The sequence below is a fragment of the Ornithorhynchus anatinus genome, chromosome 13, assembly GCF_004115215.2.
Source record: "Ornithorhynchus anatinus isolate Pmale09 chromosome 13, mOrnAna1.pri.v4, whole genome shotgun sequence".
In the NCBI taxonomy this organism is placed as follows: Eukaryota; Metazoa; Chordata; class Mammalia; order Monotremata; family Ornithorhynchidae; genus Ornithorhynchus; species Ornithorhynchus anatinus.
The window spans coordinates 40,138,807-40,156,962 of NC_041740.1; the positions used below are offsets into that span (position 1 = coordinate 40,138,807).

The 18,156-nt window shown below is 69.7% G+C and overlaps 1 protein-coding gene across 1 annotated transcript in view; it reads left to right on the forward strand.

Annotated features, from left to right (window-relative positions):
- Window positions 1–2,268: 2,268 nt before the first annotated feature.
- Window positions 2,269–18,156, forward strand: part of INO80 (INO80 complex ATPase subunit) — a 40,333-nt gene continuing 24,445 nt past the window's right edge. The window contains 24 exon segments of the mRNA XM_029077914.2: window positions 2,269–2,827; window positions 3,630–3,796; window positions 3,892–3,959; window positions 4,544–4,756; window positions 4,836–4,956; window positions 6,506–6,723; window positions 6,971–6,994; window positions 6,996–7,034; window positions 7,600–7,803; window positions 8,798–8,993; window positions 9,109–9,176; window positions 9,885–9,974; window positions 9,977–10,021; window positions 10,023–10,097; window positions 10,439–10,519; window positions 11,078–11,173; window positions 13,370–13,429; window positions 13,660–13,674; window positions 13,677–13,804; window positions 15,190–15,274; window positions 15,622–15,739; window positions 16,558–16,643; window positions 17,574–17,741; window positions 17,934–18,067. Of these exon segments, the coding sequence (XP_028933747.1) occupies window positions 2,685–2,827; window positions 3,630–3,796; window positions 3,892–3,959; window positions 4,544–4,756; window positions 4,836–4,956; window positions 6,506–6,723; window positions 6,971–6,994; window positions 6,996–7,034; window positions 7,600–7,803; window positions 8,798–8,993; window positions 9,109–9,176; window positions 9,885–9,974; window positions 9,977–10,021; window positions 10,023–10,097; window positions 10,439–10,519; window positions 11,078–11,173; window positions 13,370–13,429; window positions 13,660–13,674; window positions 13,677–13,804; window positions 15,190–15,274; window positions 15,622–15,739; window positions 16,558–16,643; window positions 17,574–17,741; window positions 17,934–18,067 (2,642 nt within the window). The 5' untranslated portion in view covers window positions 2,269–2,684.

Sequence of the window (18,156 nt, forward strand, 5' to 3'; positions counted from 1 at the left end):
GGGTGGGCCGGCACCCGGTATCCGTCGGGCGCCCACTCTGTGTCGGGCGGCGTGCCGAGGACTGGGGCGGCCGCCAACCGGACGTCCCGAGCGGTTAGCCCGGCGGCTCCGCACGCAGCGCTCGCTGCACACGACCGAACGAATGGCTGAGCCGGTCGGACCGGGTCCCCGTCCCGCGTGAGGCTCCCGCTCTCGATCCCCATTTTCCAGATGAGGTGACCGAGGCCCAGAGAAGTGAATAACGCTAATAACGTTGGTAATCCGTTAAGCGCTCACTACGTGCAGAGCACCGTTCTAAGCGCCGGGGTCGATACGGGGCCGTCGGGTTGTCCCGCGGGAGGCTCACCGCCTTCATCCCCGTCTTCCAGGTGAGGGGACCGGGGCCCAGGGAAGCGAAGTGACTCGCCCACGGTCGCGCAGCTGCCGAGCGGCGGGGCCGGGATTCGAACCCGTGGCCCCCGACTCCCAAGCCCGGGCTCTTTCCACCGAGCCCCGCTGCTTCTCTGACCGGCCCGAGGTCCCGCGGCGGGCGGGTGGGGGAGCCGGGATTAGGACCCGGGTCCTTCCGAATCCCGGGTCCCGCCCGCCAGGCCGCCCCGTCTGTCGGCGCGGCTCGGTTTCCCTCTGCCGGGAAGTCCGGCGGGAAGAAGTGGCCCGTTCCCCGCCTGTAAGGAGCCGCCTCCAGAAAAAAGCCGTCGCCCTCTCCGCCTCTAGCGCGGGCCCCCGGGGACTGCTGAGAAAATCCCCCCCGGCTGACTCGGAGCGCGGGCGTTTCAGAACCGCCCGAAAACGGGGGCATCGCACCCCGGAGCTCCACGTTCCCCACGGAGCGGCGGGGCCCGGTGGGAAAGAGCCCGGGCCCCGCCGTCGGACGCTCCCGGGTTCGTTTGCGCCGAGCGCTCAGGACGGTCACGCGTGTGACGGGGGGCCCCGCGCGCCGTAACGACGATGTCGGTTTTTGTTAAGCGCCTGCTCCGCGGAGCGCTCTTCCGAGCGCCGGGGGAGTCACGGCGTCGTCGGGCCGTCCCCCGTGAGGCCCACCGGCTTCGTCCCCGTTTGACAGATGAGGGAGCCGAGGCACAGAGAAGCGATCTGCCCAAGTGGCGGAGCCGGGATTCGAACCCGTGGCCTCTGACTCCCGAGCCCGGGCTCTTCCCACTGAGCCGCGCCGCTTCCCGGTAAGCTCTCGGTAAATACCGGGGGCCGCCGTGCGCCCCCGGGCAAGTCACTGCATGTCCCTGGGCCTCGGTTCTCCCGTCCTCCCTCCGGTTTAGACCGTGACCCCCCGCGACGTGGGGCGGGGACCGTGTCCGACCGATTAACCCGTACTCACCCCGGCGCTTAGAACGGTGTTGGACGCGTAGCAGGCGCTTAACGGGCACCGGAGGGGAGAAAGGAGACCCTCGTTGGCCCGGGGAGCTCAGCGTCGGCCCAGTTGGGGGGCCGGGACCCTGCCTCCTGCCTCGGTCGGTCCTTTTGACGGACGGGCACGTCGTACTCTTTGCTAGGAGCGCTTAGTACGCGCTCCGCGTACAGTGAGCACTCGGATACCGTCGTCGGAGCGGTGGACTGATGGGCGTGAATTCCCGGGATCTCAAGAACGCTTCGGGCCCGGGCGGCCCGGAGCTTTTCCTGTCTGCTCCACGCGGGCCGGCGTCCGACCCTCCCAATTAATTTCTCCCCACCCCGGCGCTTAGGACCGTGCTGGACACATGGTGAGCGCTCAACAGATGCCGTAAAACATAAACGGCGTTCCTCTTTCGGCTTGCTTTTTGGACGGCTGAAACCGCTGTGTCCAGACAGTCTCACTTCGAGGCCCCTTTACTTCCTTTTTTTTTTTTTTAATGGTATTCGTTAAGAGCTACTACGTGCCAGGCCCTGTACTAAGCGCCGGGGCAGATACAGGCTCGTCGGGTTGGACACGCTCTCGCCTGGGGGCTCCCGGTCTTAATCCCCATTTTACAGATCGGGGAGCTGAGGCCCGGGGGAGTGAAGTGACTCGCCCAAGGTCCTGCGGCGGATTAGAGGCGGGGCCAGGACCCAGCTCCTCCGACTCCCTGGCGCTCTCCCCCCCAGGTCCCGCCGCTTCTCAGAGGGCTTTCGCCTGAATAAAGTTAGCCAGCGAGCGTCCCTGCAGCCCTCAGATCCTTCTTCTGATATTTAAGAATCGTGGCGTCGGTTAAGCCCCGCGTACCGAACCCAAGATAATTAGGTCCCACGTGGAATTCCCATTTTAGCGAAGTGACTTACCCAGGGTCACCCAGCAGACAAATGGCGGAGCCGGGATTAGAACCCAGCTCGCGTTGCATCCGTCGGGCCCCGCCGCCTCTCCCTTCTGCCTGTACTGGGCGCCGGGGACGTACCAAAAACTCGGACGTGGCGCGTTCCCTGCCCCCAAAGAGCTTCCGCTCTACCAGGGGTTCCCGCCCCGGTTTGCGGCCCCGAGCCTCCGACGGTATCGAACGTCTCGCAGTGTTCAGTTCGGCCCCCCCCGGGAGGTCTTCGGCCCGATCCTCCTGCCCCGCCGCCGTTCCCGGACCCGTCCGCCGCCGGGCCGGGGCGGGGATTGAGATTGGGTCGGGGGGGGCATGTGACGGGGAGGGTCTCCACCTCGGCCCCCCCGTCCTCTCCCCCGTCCAGCTGCGCGTCCGGAGACCCCCCGTGCATGAGGAGAGGAGTGTTCTATGGCCTCGCAGCTGGGAGCCGGGGACGATGGGTGCTGCCCCGAGCTGGCGAAGCCCCTCTACCTGCAGTACCTGGAGCGGGCCCTGCGGTTGGATCAGTTCCTGCGGCAGACGTCCGCCGTCTTCAACCGGAGCATCTCCAGGTAGGGGCCGGCCCGGCTGCGGGGGCCGGGGAAGGGGGGGAGAGGCCCCCCCCCCCGACCCACGCTTCGCCGGCCCGGGCGTTCGTAGTCGTAGTACTGATGACGACTGTATGGCATTTAAGCGCTTACTAGGTGCAGAGCACCGTTCTGAGCGCTGGGGTTAGGTACGGGGTCGTCAGGTTGTCCCACGTGGGGCTCCCAGTCTTCATCCCCATTTTCCAGAGGCGGGAACCGAGCCCCAGAGAAGTCCAGTGACCGGTCCAGGGTCACGCAGCGGACAAGTGGCGGAGCGGGGATTAGAACCCCCGACCTCCGACTCCCAAGCCCGGCCTCTTGCCCCGCCGCTCCTCGTGCGTTCACGGTCGGCCGGTCGTATCTACTGAGTGGTTACCGTGTGCAGAACGCCGTTCCGAGCGTTCAGGAGAGAACGACACAAGGAGAGACCGACGCATTCCCCGCCCCCCAGCGAGCTTACAGTCTAGAGGGGGTGTCATCGGCCCCTTATTGAAAGCACGTCGCCTCCATTCAGTCGTATCTGTCGAACATTCGCTGGGTGCCGAGCGCCGTACCGAGCGCTTGGGAGGGCACGGTACGAGAAACGGACACATTCCCCGGCCACAGGGAGTTCAGAGTCGTCTAGAGGGAGGCCGCGCGGGGCCCGGTCCGAGTCGGCTGGCAGACCCGGTGCCCTGCGGGGCCCCTTTCCGCCGCCGACCGATGGCGGCCAGCCGCCCGCTCTCCCGGGATACCCTCTCTCCCTCCTCGGGCGGCCGCCGCCTCATCCCCCTCCTCGGCTTTGCAGCGACGACAGCGAAGATGGGCTGGACGACAATCCCCTGCTGCCCCGGTCCGGGGACCCGCTGATCCAGGTGAAGGAGGAGCCCCCCAGCTCGCTGCTCGGAGAACCCTCCGCGGCCGGCCGCTCCGGGCCGCTCAACGCCTACTCGCTGAACGGCGTGCTGCAGCCAGGTCGGTGGGGCCCAGACCGGTCCTTCCCGCCCCTCACCCCCCCCGGTAGGCCCCGGGCGGGATCTCACCCCGGTCCTCTCCGTGTGCCTCGCCAGAGCCCAGGTCAGAGAAGGCGAACCTGTACAACTTCTCCAAGCTGAAGAAGAGCAGAAAGTGGCTGAAGGTGAGAGAGGCCGGCGGCCGAGAGAGTGGGGAGCGGGTCTTCCCGGACGGATAGCTCTCCCCGGGGCTGTCGGCAAAGAGTCGGAGGCCAGCCAACCCTCCCGACCGGCGGGGGAGCGGACTCTGACGTCCGTCCGGGGTCCGGGCCCCGTGGTCGATTCCCGGTACGTCTTGGAGGGAGGCCTCCGGTGTCCATTTAGGCCGCTTCTAGGGCTGGGCCGACCCCGTGATCCGCCGAGGGCCAGGCCCCCGACGTTGGCACGGGTGCAGGGGGCCCCGTGATCGTCTCCTTGGAAGACAAAGAGCACCCCGCTGGCCCCGGCCTCGGGGCCAACCGGCAGCGCTGTGCTCCGTGGCGTACGTCCCCTGGGCGTCCGTCCGGGCTCCGGCCGACGTTTGGGTCCCTCGGAGACGAGGCGGAGGGTGGAGGGAAGCCGTGGGAAGAACGCACGGGATCAGAGCGGGAGCTCCCTGAGGGCAGGGAAGGAGGGTCCGCGTCGGCGCGGGCCCTCCCCGGTTCCCGGCGCGGCGCTCCGGGGGCGGCCCGGGCCGCCGCCGCCTGACCTTCGCTCCCCGGGCCCTCAGGGCATCCTGCTGAGCGATGAGTCCAGCGACCCCGAGGACTCTCAGAGCGAAGAGGAGCGGGAGGGCGCGGAGGAGGAGGAGGACGAGGAAGAGGAGGAGGAGGAGGAAGAGGAGGAGGAAGAGCTCAGCCTCAGCCGAGAGGAGCTCCACAACATGCTGCGACTGCACAAGTACAAGAAGCTGCATCAGAGCAAGTACAGCAAGGACAAGGAGGTGAGCGCGGGCCCGGCGTCGGGGGGCGGGGAGGCTCCCCCCGGGGCTCCCGCCTCACCGCCCCCTCTCCGTTCTTCAGTTGCAGCAATACCACTATTACAGCGCCGGCCTGCTCTCCACTCACGACCCCTTCTACGAGCAGCAGCGTCACCCCCTCGGCCCCAAGAAAAAGAAATTCAAAGAAGATAAGAAACTGAAAAGTGAGCTCTCCGCCCCCTACCCTCCAAGTCCCTCCCGCCCCCGGCGACCCTCCCCGTCCCGAGCCCGTGGGGTCCCGAACGCCCCCGGGGTCGTCACTCATCGTCCGTGGCATTTCCCGAGCGCTCGCCGTGGGCGGAGAACCGCGCCGAGCTCTCGGGGGAGGACCGTACGGCAGCGGGCGGACACGTTCCCCGCCCACAGCGGGCTTCCGGTCTGGATCTGGGCGATCCCGGCACGGGCCCCCCCCGCCCCCGATTGCCGCCGTTCCCCTCGGCTCTGCGGGGCCACGGCCCCGAGGTGGGCGGGAGTGGTTCTGGTCGATTTACCCCCCCGCCCCCCCGTGCCACCCGGGAGAGCCGGACCACCCCTCCGGCGCATCCACCTGCCCGGGCGGCTGAGGCCCAGAGCGTGCGGGCGGCAGACGGCGGGGGCGGTGACGGCCTCCGGGGAGGGGAGGTGGGCGGACCGGAGAGACGGGTCGGCCCCGCGCTCTAATCGCGGCCCTCCGAGAGGATCTGAAATAGCTCCGCGGCCGACGGTGCTCAGCTGGAGTTCTCTAGCCGCGGCCTGGCCAGGAAGTGCCGATTTCCTCTCTTAATTGAACCCTCGGCAGCTGGAAATCTGGAGGGAAGCAGGAAGGGAAGGTTGTGAACTCTCTGGCCAAGGCGTATTCCATTCCCCTCAAGATCTGGGCCGCGTTATTTTCGGCCCCCCTTTCCTTCCGTATTCCCTTCCACGTCCCGCTTGTTTACCTCCTCTGCCTCTCCTCGTCCTTCCCCGCCGGACGCCCCCGCCCCCCCCCCGCCGACCCGCGCGTGTTGACGTCCGGCCGGATCGGCGCGGTCTCCCGCTTAGACCGCGAGCCCCCCGGAGGACCTCGTTATCGGGCATCTATCCCAGCGCTTAGTTCAGTGCTTGGCACGGAGTGAGCGCCTGACAGATACCGCGAAAAGCGAATCAGCGGGTTAATAACTTGTGGTGTCTGTCGAGCGCCTAATTACGGATGTTAAAAACGGATCAGCGGGCTAATGATCGTGGTATTTAAGCGCTTACAGATATTACAGATCGGTAAATCGATGAATAACTGGGGTATCTGTTACAAAGTGCTTTCTCACAAGTACCACTGAAAATGAATAACTGGATTAAGAGTTGTATCTGTTAAGCGCTTGGGACGGATGCAAGCCGATCGGGTCGGGCACGGTCCGCGTCCCTCGTTACGACCGTCGTCGTACCGGGGTCCCGCCTGTTCCCTTGGACCACCTGAGGTCCCGACAGCGAGGGGGAAATGGCTTCCCGGGTCCTTGTCCCGAGCCCGTCCGGTCCCGCGGGACCCCGGTGAGGTCGGGGCCCAGGTTTCCCCCCGACAGGAGAGGGCCGTCCACCCCGGGTGGCCCCCACCGGGCGGCCACAGCTCTCCTGGCTCCGCGATCTCCCCCGCACGCAGATCGTCCCCCCCCGGCCCTCCCGCCACCGCTCCCGAGCAGGCTCCGCTCGGCCCCCAGTGCCCGGGCCGGGGCCTGAGGACCCGCCCTCGGCTCCCTTCCGCAGCCAAGTTGAAAAAGGTGAAGAAGAAACGGCGGCGGGAGGAGGAGGTGTCCTCGGAGGAGTCTCCGCGCCGCCACCACCACCACCAGACCAAAGTGTTCGCCAAGTTCTCCCACGACGCCCCCCCCCCCGGGTCCAAGAAGAAGCACCTGTCGGTCGAGCAGCTGAGCGCCCGCCGGCGCAAGGTGTGGCTCAGCATCGTCAAGAAGGAGCTGCCCAAGGTGAGCCCGCCGGGCCGCGGGAGCCAGGGGATCGACGCCCGCCGGAGTTTTCCAGCAGGGTGGGGTCCGGCCTTCGGAGCGATGCGATTTCGGCTGTGGCTCAGAGGTCTCCCGGCCGGGAACGGGAAGGGTTGTGGCCCTGGATGGCGCCGGCCGCCCCGACGGGCGTAGACTCCCCGCGGGGCCGGGCACCGATGCTCTCGGAAGGGGCGGCTCCCACACGGAGTCCTCTGGGTTTCGTTCCCAGGCGTACAAGCAGAAGGCCTCGGCCCCGCAACCTGTTCCTCACGAACAGCAGAAAGGGTAAAGCGGTAGATGGCGGGGTAGATGACGGCCTCCGCCGGGCCCACCTCCCCGCGGCGGTCCCGGCGGTGCCGGTCGCTGGTCGTGGGGCGCGCGGCAACGCGCGGTTCCCCGGGCTGCCGTCTTCCCGTCGCCGGAGATGTCTCGCCCCCCCCCCCCCCCCCCCCCACCGTCCCCCCGGCCCTAAGGCTCCCGTGCCTGAGAGTCGCTTCCGGCTGGTAACGCTTTTTGAGGGGGTTTGGGTCCGGCACCCCGCTTCCGTCGAGGGCCGGGGCTGTCGGGGCCCGGGCGGCCGGGAATATCGGGTGTCTGAACTGTGGGCTTCCCGGACTCCCCGCGGGACCCTCCCGCCTTCTCTCGGGGAGACTCCGACCGGAGGGTCAGACCCCGTCGTCCCGCCACCCACCCCGCTTTGGCCCCGGCCGGTCGGCCTCGGGTCCCGGGTTCGTCCCGGACTCTACGGCCCCAGAGGGCCGGGGAGGCCGGCGGCCGGGGTGGACCGGTGGCTCTTGCGGCCCTGGGGCGTCGGGCCTCCGGTCCCCTCCCCGCTTTGACCCCCTCCCCCCACCCCAGCTGGCCCACCAGTGCATGAGGGAGGTGCGGCGGGCGGCCAGCCAGGCCCGGAGGAACTGCAAGGAGACCCTGCCCCGGGCCCGGCGCCTCACCAAGGAGATGCTCCTCTACTGGAAGAAGTACGAGAAGGTGGAGAAGGAGCACCGCAAGCGCGCGGAGAAGGAGGCCCTGGAGCAGCGCAAGCTGGACGAGGAGATGAGAGAGGTAGGAGTCGGGGCCGGTCAGCTCCCCGGCCCCGGCTCACCCTCCTCCCGACCCGTAGGACGGCCGGGGGGGGGGGGCGCGCGGCCCGGGCCATTCCGGATCCCGTCCGTGACTTCCCGCTCCCCTCAGACGGTCCATCCCAGTGCCCCAACCCGAGCCCAGGACAGTTGAGGGAGGAACGCTCTCTGTGACTTCTCCACCTTCGCCTTCCTCGCCGGGCCGGGCCCGGCTCTCGGACGTAGCTCCGGGGCCCGCCCCGCGTGGCCCAGCCGGCATTCGCTTAAGGAGCCTCTCCCTTCCCTGTCGGCTCCGGGCGACGGGGGCGGGGGGCCTGGCGCCGGGCTCCGTCGCGCACGCTCCGAGCGGGCCACGTCAGCGTCCCGAGGCCGCTGAGCCGAGCGGGCCGACCGTGGCGGCGGCCGGGACTCGCTGGGGATCCTTCCCGGGTTCCACGGACGCCCAGCTGGTCCGACCGTGGCTTGGTCGAAACCCTTTCCGGGTCAGACCGTCGATGGGAGCGATAGGGCGTCGACTGCGCGCAGAGCACTGGATTGAGCGCTCGGGAGAGGACCGTCCAGTGGCGTCGGCGGACGCCCCCCCCCCCCCCCCCCCCGGGCGCGCTCGGGCCAGAGTGGGAGACGGAAACGAAAACGGACGACAGCCGGGGGAGATGGCAGCGAGTAGGGACACGCTGCCTCGAGGCCTCGGGCCCGAATATCGGGCGGCCCGCCGGGATAAGATCCAGTTGCGCGGGTGACGCGGAAGTGAGGGCCGTTAGGGGAGACGAGGGCCCGGGAGCGTGTTGCCGACTCGGGCCCCGGGGCCCAGAGTTGGCTGCGGGCACGCCCTCCGGGAGAGGGCAGCGGGCGTCGGCAGCGTCCCGGGTGGGCATCCCGGCAGGGAGGCGGCGGGGGCGAGGACGCCCGCGTCGCCTCCCCCTCCGGGCGACGGCGGCGTGAGGCGCGGCTCATCGTTTTCCGTCTGGTCCGGCCAGGCCAAGAGGCAGCAGAGGAAGCTGAACTTCCTGATCACGCAGACGGAGCTGTACGCCCACTTCATGAGCCGCAAGCGGGCCGCGGGCCCCGACGGGCTCCAGGACGAGATCCTGCGTCAGCTGGAGGACAGTTCCGCCCAGAGGCAGATCGACATTGGCGGGGGCGTGGTGGTCAACATCACCCAGGAGGACTACGGTGAGGCCCGAGCCGGGGGGCCGGGGGGGGGGGGGGGGCGGCCGGACGGCTCCGGGTCGAGGCCGGCCGGGCCCCGGCGGCGCGTGCCTCCTCCACCGGTGGGTGTTGCTTTTAGACAGCAACTACTACAAGGCCCAAGCCCTGAAGAACGCCGAGGACGCCTACCAGATCCACCAGGCCCGCGTGAGTCTCTCCCCGCGGACCCCGACTCTCTTCCCCCGATTCCCACGGCCGGGCCCGTTGCCGACGTCGCGGGAGCCCCGCCGCGGCCGGGGCCCGCGGGCGGGGGTTTCCGGTCGCCGGACGGGCCGGCTCCGTCCCGGCCCTCCGCGGGCGGGACGGGTTCGGGCCGGTCCGGTCACCGGGGGCGCGGGGTATCCCGGCCGCCCGGCGGGGCGGGTCGTTCAGCGGGCAGGGAGCGTGTCCGCTCGCCGTGGTGGCGTACTCTCCCGAGCACTTAGTACGGTGCTCTGCGCGCGGTGAGCGCCCACTGAGACCGAATGAGTAAACGAGAACGTCCTTTGAGCTCCGGGAGAGTCACGGTTGCGGGGGAGACCCGAACAACCGTAGCCCCGTGGCCGGGAGCCCCGTCGGTCAGGGGCCCGGTTCGTACGGAGCCCCGGGCGCACGGCACGGAGGGCACCTCTCCGGGCGAACGTTTTGCCCCAGGGAGCAGCGCAGCGGGGAGGTGAGCGGACGCAGAAGGCCGGATGAATCCCCTACCCCGGAGGCGGGGCCGAGCGGTCGGGCCGAGGGGGAGACGGCAGACGGTCAGCGACCGCGGCTCTCCCGTCCCTCCTCCCCCGAACCCGAGCGGGCGCGGGCCCGGCCGGGCTCGCCGTCCGTCCTCGAGGCATTCGGTGACGCCCGGCGGGGCCCCCCTCTCCCCAGACGAGGTCTTTCGACGAGGACGCCAAGGAGAGCCGGGCGGCGGCCCTTCGCGCCGCCGACCGGTCCGGCACCGGCTTCGGCGAGAGCTACAAGCCTGGGCCAACCCGTCCATCCGGGCCGGCGAGGACATCCCCCAGCCCCACCATCTTTAACGGCAAACTGAAGGGCTACCAGCTGAAAGGCATGAACTGGCTGGCCAATCTGTACGAGCAGGTGAGCCCGAGAGCCGGCCCGCCCCCGTCGCCTGCCTCCGCCCGCGAGCCCGCCCCCGTTTCCCTGGGCCGCGGTGGGCGGGGAGGGGGCGAGAGGGTCCTCGCCCACCCTGGAGACTCCGGGCGTGGGGAAGAGGTGACCGACCCCCTCCGTCTCTCGGGGGCGGGCCCCCGGGCCTACGGCTAAGCGATAGCGGTGAACGGAGGGGGTCCCTTTGAGTGAAAGTGTCCCGAGGTGGGGCGGGAGGAGGGTCCCGCCCCCGCCTCCCTCCCCCCCCCCCCCACCGCCCCCCGACATCAGACCGTGGGCCGGGGACCGACCGCGCGGGGCTTCCGTCTCAGGGCATCAACGGAATCCTGGCGGATGAGATGGGGCTGGGCAAGACCGTGCAGAGCATCGCCCTCCTGGCGCACCTGGCCGAGGTAGGCGTCCCCGGGATGCGGTCTCCCCCGGCCCTCGAGGGCCCGGTTCGCTCCCGCGGACGCGGTCCTCGCGGCGCGAGGCGGCAGCTCCCCTTCCCCCGGGTGGGAGTGCCCGCCGGCGCCCCTCCGCCCGCGCCCCGGCTCACTCGCCCGGGCCCCCGCCTCCGCTGGCCTCCAGCCGGAACCCACTCGAGGAAGTTCCCCGGGGGGAGGGAGGGCCGGCCCCGTCGGGGTTGGCCCCCGCCGCCTCGGAGCGGCGCGGCGCGCCACATCCGGGGAGACCGTCGGCATCCGGGAGGGGGGCGGGGGCGGCCTCCCCCCGAAGGCGTGAAGACCAGCAGCCGCCAAAGGAGCCTCCTGGCCGTCGGGGAGGGAATCCGGTTACGCTCCCGGCCGTCTGGCGAGTCCTCGCCGCGCGCAGCCCCGCCGCCCGGCGGGAGCTCCGGCCCGGCCCGGGTTCGCCCCGCTCCCGGCCTGCCCTCGTCATCGATTAACGGTGGTTCCGAAGAAGCGGGCTCGGGTTCCCCGCCGTCGGCCGACCCGGTTTTTCCGTCGCAGAGAGAGAACATCTGGGGTCCTTTCTTAATCATTTCCCCCGCCTCGACCCTCAACAACTGGCACCAGGAATTCGCCAGATTCGTTCCTCGATTCAAAGTAAGAACCCCACAGCCGCCCCGTGGGCCCCGTGCCTCCCTACGCGCCCGGCTCCGCCCGCCGCTCGGGGACCGGGGGACCCGCCCCCCGTCCCGCCTTCCCGCCGCCGAGCCCCAGGGCACGAGGGAAGCCCCGGGGGACGAAGGAAAGGAGGCCCACATTCCTCCCGCCTCCGGGGTCGGACGAGGGGTCCGCGGACGGCCCCCGGGGCCGGCCGCCTCCGGCGCAGGGAGGGAAGAGGCGGGCCGGAGCGGGGAGCCTGCCGGGGCGGCGGGGGAGACGTGGGCCGTGGGAGCGTCGGAGGTGGCGGGATAGACCGGGCCGGGGACAGAAGCTCGGTTCCGTGCTCGGAGGGGCCGGGGGCCGGGATTTGGGGAGCGGAGCGAGATCCGAGGTGCGGGAGAGACGCTCGGTGTGGGTTCAGATCGTAAGCGGCGTGGCTCACTGGAAAAGAGCCGGGCTTGGAGTCAGAGGGTCATGGGTTCGAACCCCGCCTCTGCCACTCGCCAGCTGTGTGACTTTGGGCAAGTCACTTAACTTCTCGGTGCCTCAGTTCCCTCATCTGTAAAATGGGGATTAAGACCGTGAGCCCCACGTGGGACAACCCGATTCCCCCGTGTCTACCCCGGCGCATAGAACAGCGCTCGGCACATAGTAAGCGCTCAACAGATACCAACATCATCATTAAAGCCCCCGGACCCTGAGCCGGCCCGGTCTCCCGGCCCCACCCCACCGCTCCCCTGTTCGCGGAGACGAGCGTCACGTTAGGAATGAGCCATTTCTGTTATATTGCACTCTCCCAGGCGGCGCTCGGTACGGTGCTCTGCACGCCGTAAGCACTCGGTAAATGGTATCCAGTTGAAATCCGGAGCCTAGCCGCCGCGTCGCCTCCGGGGGCCTTCGGATACGCGCGTTTAATGATGATGACGACGGCGTTCGAGCGCTTACTGTGCGCGGAGCACTTGCCTGGGCGCCGGGGGAGATACAGGGGAATCAGGTTGTCCCTCGTGAGGCTCGGTCTTCATCCTCGTTTTCCAGATGAGGGAACTGAGGCCCGGCGTAGCGAAGTGACTCGCCCGCGGCCGCGCGCGGCCGACGAGCGGCAGAGCCCGGGATTCGAACCCGTGACCTCTGACTCCCGAGCCCGGGCTCTCTCCCCTGAGCCGCGCTGCTGCTTCTCCGATCTATCCTTTATGGTGTCTGTCAGGCGCTCGCCGTGTGCCAGCCGTCATACCGAGCACCGGGGTAGATGCGGGGTAGTCAGGTCGGGCCCCGTCCACATCCCCCGCGGGGCTCGTGGCCCAATCCCCGTCGGACAGACGAGGTGACGGAGCGGTTAAGTGACTTAATGACGTTGGTGTCCGTTAAGCGCTCTAAGCGCCGGGGTGGATACGGGCTCGTCGGGCCGTCCCCCGTGAGGCTCACGGTTGATCCCCATTTTACAGACGAGGGAACCGAGGCCCAGGAAAGTGAGTTGACCTGCCCACGGTCACCCGGCCGACGCGCGGCAGAGCCGGGAGTCGAACCCCGCCCTCTGACTCCCGAGCCCGGCTCTTCCCTGAGGCCACGCCGGCTCGCCGGGTCCCGCGGCAAGACGGGTCGCGGAGGCGGATTAGGACCCGGGTCCTCAGGGGAGCCTCGCCGGACCCTACGCCCCTCTTGCCCGCGGCCAGCCCACTCGCCCGGGGTTCCCCTCGCTCCGGGGGGAGTCCCGAAGCCCCGCCGGGGACCGGGGGGGGGGGGGGGGGTCTCTTCTTCGGACCCGGGCCGCCCGCGGGGGTAGGGGCGGCGCCCGGTGCCCTCGGTGGGTGCCCGGCGCCGACGGGCGGGCGGCCGTGCGTAGTCCTGCCGGCCGGCCAACGGGTGGGGCTGTGGGACCGCCGGGGCCGGCCCGGACTCCACCTCCCTGCCCCGGCCCCCCCCCGCCGCCCCCCGAGACCTCGGCCGGGGCCGCCCCGACGCCACCCCCCCGGGGAGCTGGCCGGCGGCGCCCCGGAACAGCCTTGCCCGGCGGGGGGGGGGGGGGGGGGGGCGGAGGTTCCCGGCGGCCGCCCTTCCCCGGTGTCGCCGCCGCTGCCTTTTCCCTCCGATCCACGGGCCGGGGTGGGCCGGGTCAGCGAGGAGATTCTCTCCCCCGCCGTGGCCTTCCGTTGGGAAGGGCCGGGGAGGTGACCGCCCCCGACTCACTCGTTCCAGGTGCTGCCCTACTGGGGAAACCCTCACGACAGGAAGGTCATCCGGAAGTTCTGGAGCCAGGTGACGGAGCGATGCCCCCGCCCCCCGGCCTCCCTCCCGCGAGAGGGTTCCCGTCTCCCGCCCCTCAGCCGGCTCAGACCGGGGAGGGGGCCCCGTCCCGGTTGGAGCGGGTCGGGAAACCCGGGGACGGGGTGGGGCGTCCCCAGCGGGGCACCCTCTCGTTCCGCAGCGTTGATTTCGCCGCTCTCCCTCTCCCCCTCTCCCTCAACCGCCGCGGCCCGGCCTCGTAGAAGACGCTGTATACCCCAGGTACGCCCCCTTCCACGTGGTCATCACCAGCTACCAGCTGGTGGTGCAGGACGTGAAGTATTTCCAGCGGGTGAAGTGGCAGTACATGGTCCTGGACGAGGCCCAGGCACTCAAGAGCAGCTCCAGGTAACCCGAGTGGCCGAAACCCGACCCCGGGGGCGGGGCCCCCCGGAGGCCGAGACCGGCCGTCGGCCGTCCCCCGCTTCCCGACGTCCTCGGGGGCTCCCCCGGGCAACGTAGCCTCCGGTTCGGCGCCGCCGAGGTCGCGGGGCCCTCTCTCGTTTGTCCCGTGGTATTGGTTAAGCGCTCGCTTAACGTGCCGGGCCCCGCACGAGATGCCGAAGTAGATGCCGGCTAGTCAGGTGGGACACGGTCCTTTCCCCCACGTGGTGCTCGCGGCTCTTCCCGTAACGACATCGATGGTGTTCGCTGAGCGCTCGCCACGGGCCGGGGACCGTCCCGAGCGCCGGGGCGGAGACGGGCAAATCGGGTGGGACGCGGGCCCTGTCCCACGGGGGGGGGCTCACAGTCTCAATCCGTAGTTTACGGACCTCGGCGACCGAGGGGTAGAGAAGCGGAGTGGCTTGCCCGAGGTCACACGGCAGGCCGGTGGCCGAGCCGGGGTTAGAACCCGTGACCTTCTGACTCCCAGACCCGGGCTCTATCCACCAGGCCCTGCTCCCCCTCCATCTTACGGATGAGGGAACTGAGGCACCCGGACTTGCCCAGAGTCACACGGCGGAGAGGGGGCAGAGCCAGGATTAGGAGCCAGGTCCTTCTGCCTCGCGGGCCTGTGCTCTTAATAGTGTCGGTATCCGTTAAGCGCTTACTACGCGCCGAGCACCGTGCCAAGCGCTGGGGTAGACGCAGGGGAATCGGGTCGTCCCACGTGGGGCTCACGGGCTTCATCCCCATTTGACAGACGAGGTAAGCGGGGCACCGAGAAGTGAAGTGACTTGCCCGAGGTCACACGGCCGACGAGTGGCCGAGCCGGGATTCGACCCCACGACCCCCGACTCCAAAGCCCCTGCTCTTTCCACCGAGCCACGCTGCTTCGCTTTCCTCTGGGCCGGGCTTCTCTCTGCGGGGGGAGAGCCTAGCGTGGTCCAGAAAATGCCACTTTTCCCGGCAGCGGCGGGCTCGGGGGGAGTGCGGGAGGGAAGGGTCTCCCAGCCTCCGCGGTTCAGGCCCACGGCGCCAGACCCTCAGCTGCCGGGAAAAAGCGTCGGGAAGAGGAGGAGGCGAGGGGCCTTTGGGCACGGTGGGCCGTTGACTAGACGTATCGTCCGTCTCCACGGGCCCGGGGCAGAAGGCGAGGGCGCCGGGCCGGGTTAACGCGAGAACGCCCCGGGACCCGGCGAGGGCCCCTCCGTCCTCACGGCTCTGGGCCGGGCCCCCCGGCCCCCGGCCCCAGGCCCCGGCCCGCCGGGGATCCGCGGCGGGGAACGGCGGCCCGGCGCGAGCCAAGTCGATGCCCACCCGTCCCCTCCTCGCCCCCTTTCTTCGGACAGCGTCCGCTGGAAGATCCTGCTGCAGTTCCAGGTGTCGGAACGGCTCCTGCTGACCGGCAACGCCATCCAGAACACCATGGCCGAGGTGGGTCCCGGAATCGGGGGCGGAGGCGGTGGGGAGCACCCGGGAGGCTTCTGGGTGTCCACCGACCCGGTCTCCCGGCGCTCTCCCGAGCGCCTAGTCCGGCACTCCGTAAATTCCGCACATTCGATCGATCCGTCGAGGGCTCGCCCGGGGCCGGGCACCGGGCTGCGAGATCCGGGAGACGCGGGGTCGCCCCGGGGGACGGCTCGGGACCTGAAAAGCCGGACAGACCCCGAGCGCGGGTGCGCCGCGGACCGGGCGAGGAAGCCGACGGGGAAGCGAGGCCCCTCCCCGGGGTAGGGTTCTCCGGCGCCGGCTCATCCTCTCTCCCCTCCGGCCGTTTCCAGCTCTGGGCCCTGCTGCACTTCATCATGCCGACGCTGTTCGACTCCCACGAAGAGTTCAACGAGTGGTTTTCCAAAGACATCGAGAGCCACGCGGAGAACAAGTCCGCCATCGACGAGAGTGAGTGCGGAGGCCCGGGGCGCCTTTTTTTTTTCCCTCTTTTTCGCTCTGCGGTACTCGTCGGGCACCGCGTGTCGATCGCCTTTCTGAAAACTGGGGTAGGTACAGGTCAGTCAGTGCAGATAACTGTCCCCCCGTTGAGTAGGAGGAAGAAGGGAGATCGAATCCCCCTTTGGCGGTTGAGGAAAATGAGGCCCAGAGGAGTTGCCCAGGGTTTCCCAGGAGGCAGATGGCGGAGCAGGGATTAGAACCCAGGTCCTCTGGCTCCCGGGCCTGGGCTTTACCCACTAGGTCAGGCTGCTTTCCGGTTCTTCGCCGCCGGATCGGCCACGTGCCCGGGGCGGCCGGGAGGGAACGGCCCTCGAGGAGCTCGCGGTTTATCGGGCGAGACGGACAGAGGGGCTTTCCAGAAAGCGGCAAAGGCGCTGAAAGGGATGAGGGATGTTTGAGCGGACACGAGAGGCGGAAGCGAGCCCCGGGGTTATTTGTCGCCCTCCCTGTTCATTCCCAGTGCGCTCTGGGGAGATCTGGGGGTGGGGGAGCCCACCTCCTGCGGGGAAAATCTCCCCGAACCCAGGCAACCCCGGGCCCTCGGGCTCCCCGCCGGGATCCTCCCCTCCGGGTGGTCACCGTCCGCCGGCGGCCGGCGCCGGCGGCCGAGCCCCTCCTGGGCGCGCGGCACTGGCGCGGCGCCGCGGGGAGGACGGTGGAGCTGTGGGCCGGCGTCCCCGCCCCCGGGGGTGGAATGACGTTTGCGCACCCGCGAGCCCCGTCCCGCGGCGGGGGGAGGCTGACTTGGGGCGTCCCCGGCGTTGCAGACCAGCTGTCGCGCCTGCACATGATACTGAAGCCGTTCATGCTGAGAAGGATCAAGAAGGACGTGGAGAACGAGCTGTCGGATAAGGTAAAGAGGAGACCTGCGAGGACCGCCCCCCCCCCCCCCCCCCCCCCCCCCCCCCGGGGGGACCCGGAATTTCTACGGGAAGCCGAGTCGGTCGTCGTCGGGGACCGGGAGCCTCCCCTGGACGGAAGGAAGCCTGCAGCAGGCCCCCGCCCCATCCCCGCCCCCCGGCTGGCAAATCCCTCCCGGTCAACAAACCTGCCTCAATACGTCTTCGCCCCTCGAACTTGCCGGCCGCGCCTCCGGCCTCGGGGAGGGCCGACTCGCCGGACGGGGCGGGACGTATACCTCCCTGAAACCCGTCTGGCCTGCGGAGAGAACCCCCTTTGTTTTTTTAGGTTGGTCTTTCGCCCGGCGCTTTTAAGCGCCTACCCTGTGCCGGGCCCCGTACTGAGCGCCGGAGCGGATGGCGGCTCATCGGGTCGGACACGGTCCCCGTCCCACACGGGGCTCACGGTCTCGATGGCCGTTCTGCCGATGAGGGAACTGAGGCCCCGGGGGAATTAAGCGCTTGGCCCCAGGTCCTACGGCCGTCGAGTGGCGGGGCCGGGATTAGGACCCGAGGTCTTACCGATCCCCGGGCCCGAGCTCTATCCGCTAGGCGACGCCGCTCGCTTTCTTTACGGAGGCTCGCCGGGAGAAACGTTGCGGTGCCGATGTCTCCCCGTTCGTCTTATCGCGGCTCAGTGACGGCCAGCCGGGGCTACCGACCACGAGGGTCACCGGCCAGATCGGTCTGGCCGCTCGTCCTTTACGGTCTCCGGCGTCCCGGGGTCCTGGAGAGACGGGGGCGGGGGGCGTCGGGGTTGGGGTCGGAGGGAGAGAGCGATGCGCGCGCGTTTCTCTCTGCGCCCTCCGCGTCGGGTCGCGAGCGGAACGCCCGCCCCCCCCGGGGGGCCGTCGTCTCCACTTTCCACGTGGCCCCTTTCACAGATTGAGATCCTGATGTACTGCCAGCTGACCAGCCGGCAGAAGCTGCTCTATCAGGCCCTGAAAAACAAAATCTCCATCGAAGACCTGCTGCAGTCTTCCACGGGCTCCGCCCAGCAAGCCCAGAATACCACCAGTAGCCTCATGAACCTGGTCATGCAGTTTAGGAAGGTGAGGGGCATCTCTCCGGGACCCCTCCCCGCCGCGGGCGGGGCCCCGGGCTCCCGGGGCGCCATCCTCCGCCTCCAGGAGCCTAAACGGGGGAGGGCAGAGGGGCCGGGCCCGGATGGCGGCTCGAAACGCGCGGTGCGCCGGGGGTACCCAGCGGGCGCCCGCCGACCGTCCGCCCCGGCTCCCGCCTAGGTGTGCAACCACCCGGAGCTGTTTGAGCGGCAGGAGACCTGGTCCCCGTTCCATATCTCCCTGAAGCCATACCAGATGTCCAAGTTCATCTACCGACACGGACAGATCAGGGTCTTCAACCACTCGCGGGACAGGTGAGCCCGGCCCGCGTCCCGCCTGGCTCCTCCGGGATCCCGGGTCCCCGCCTGGATCCTCCGGCCGGGAGGGCGCGCGCGGGGAGGGA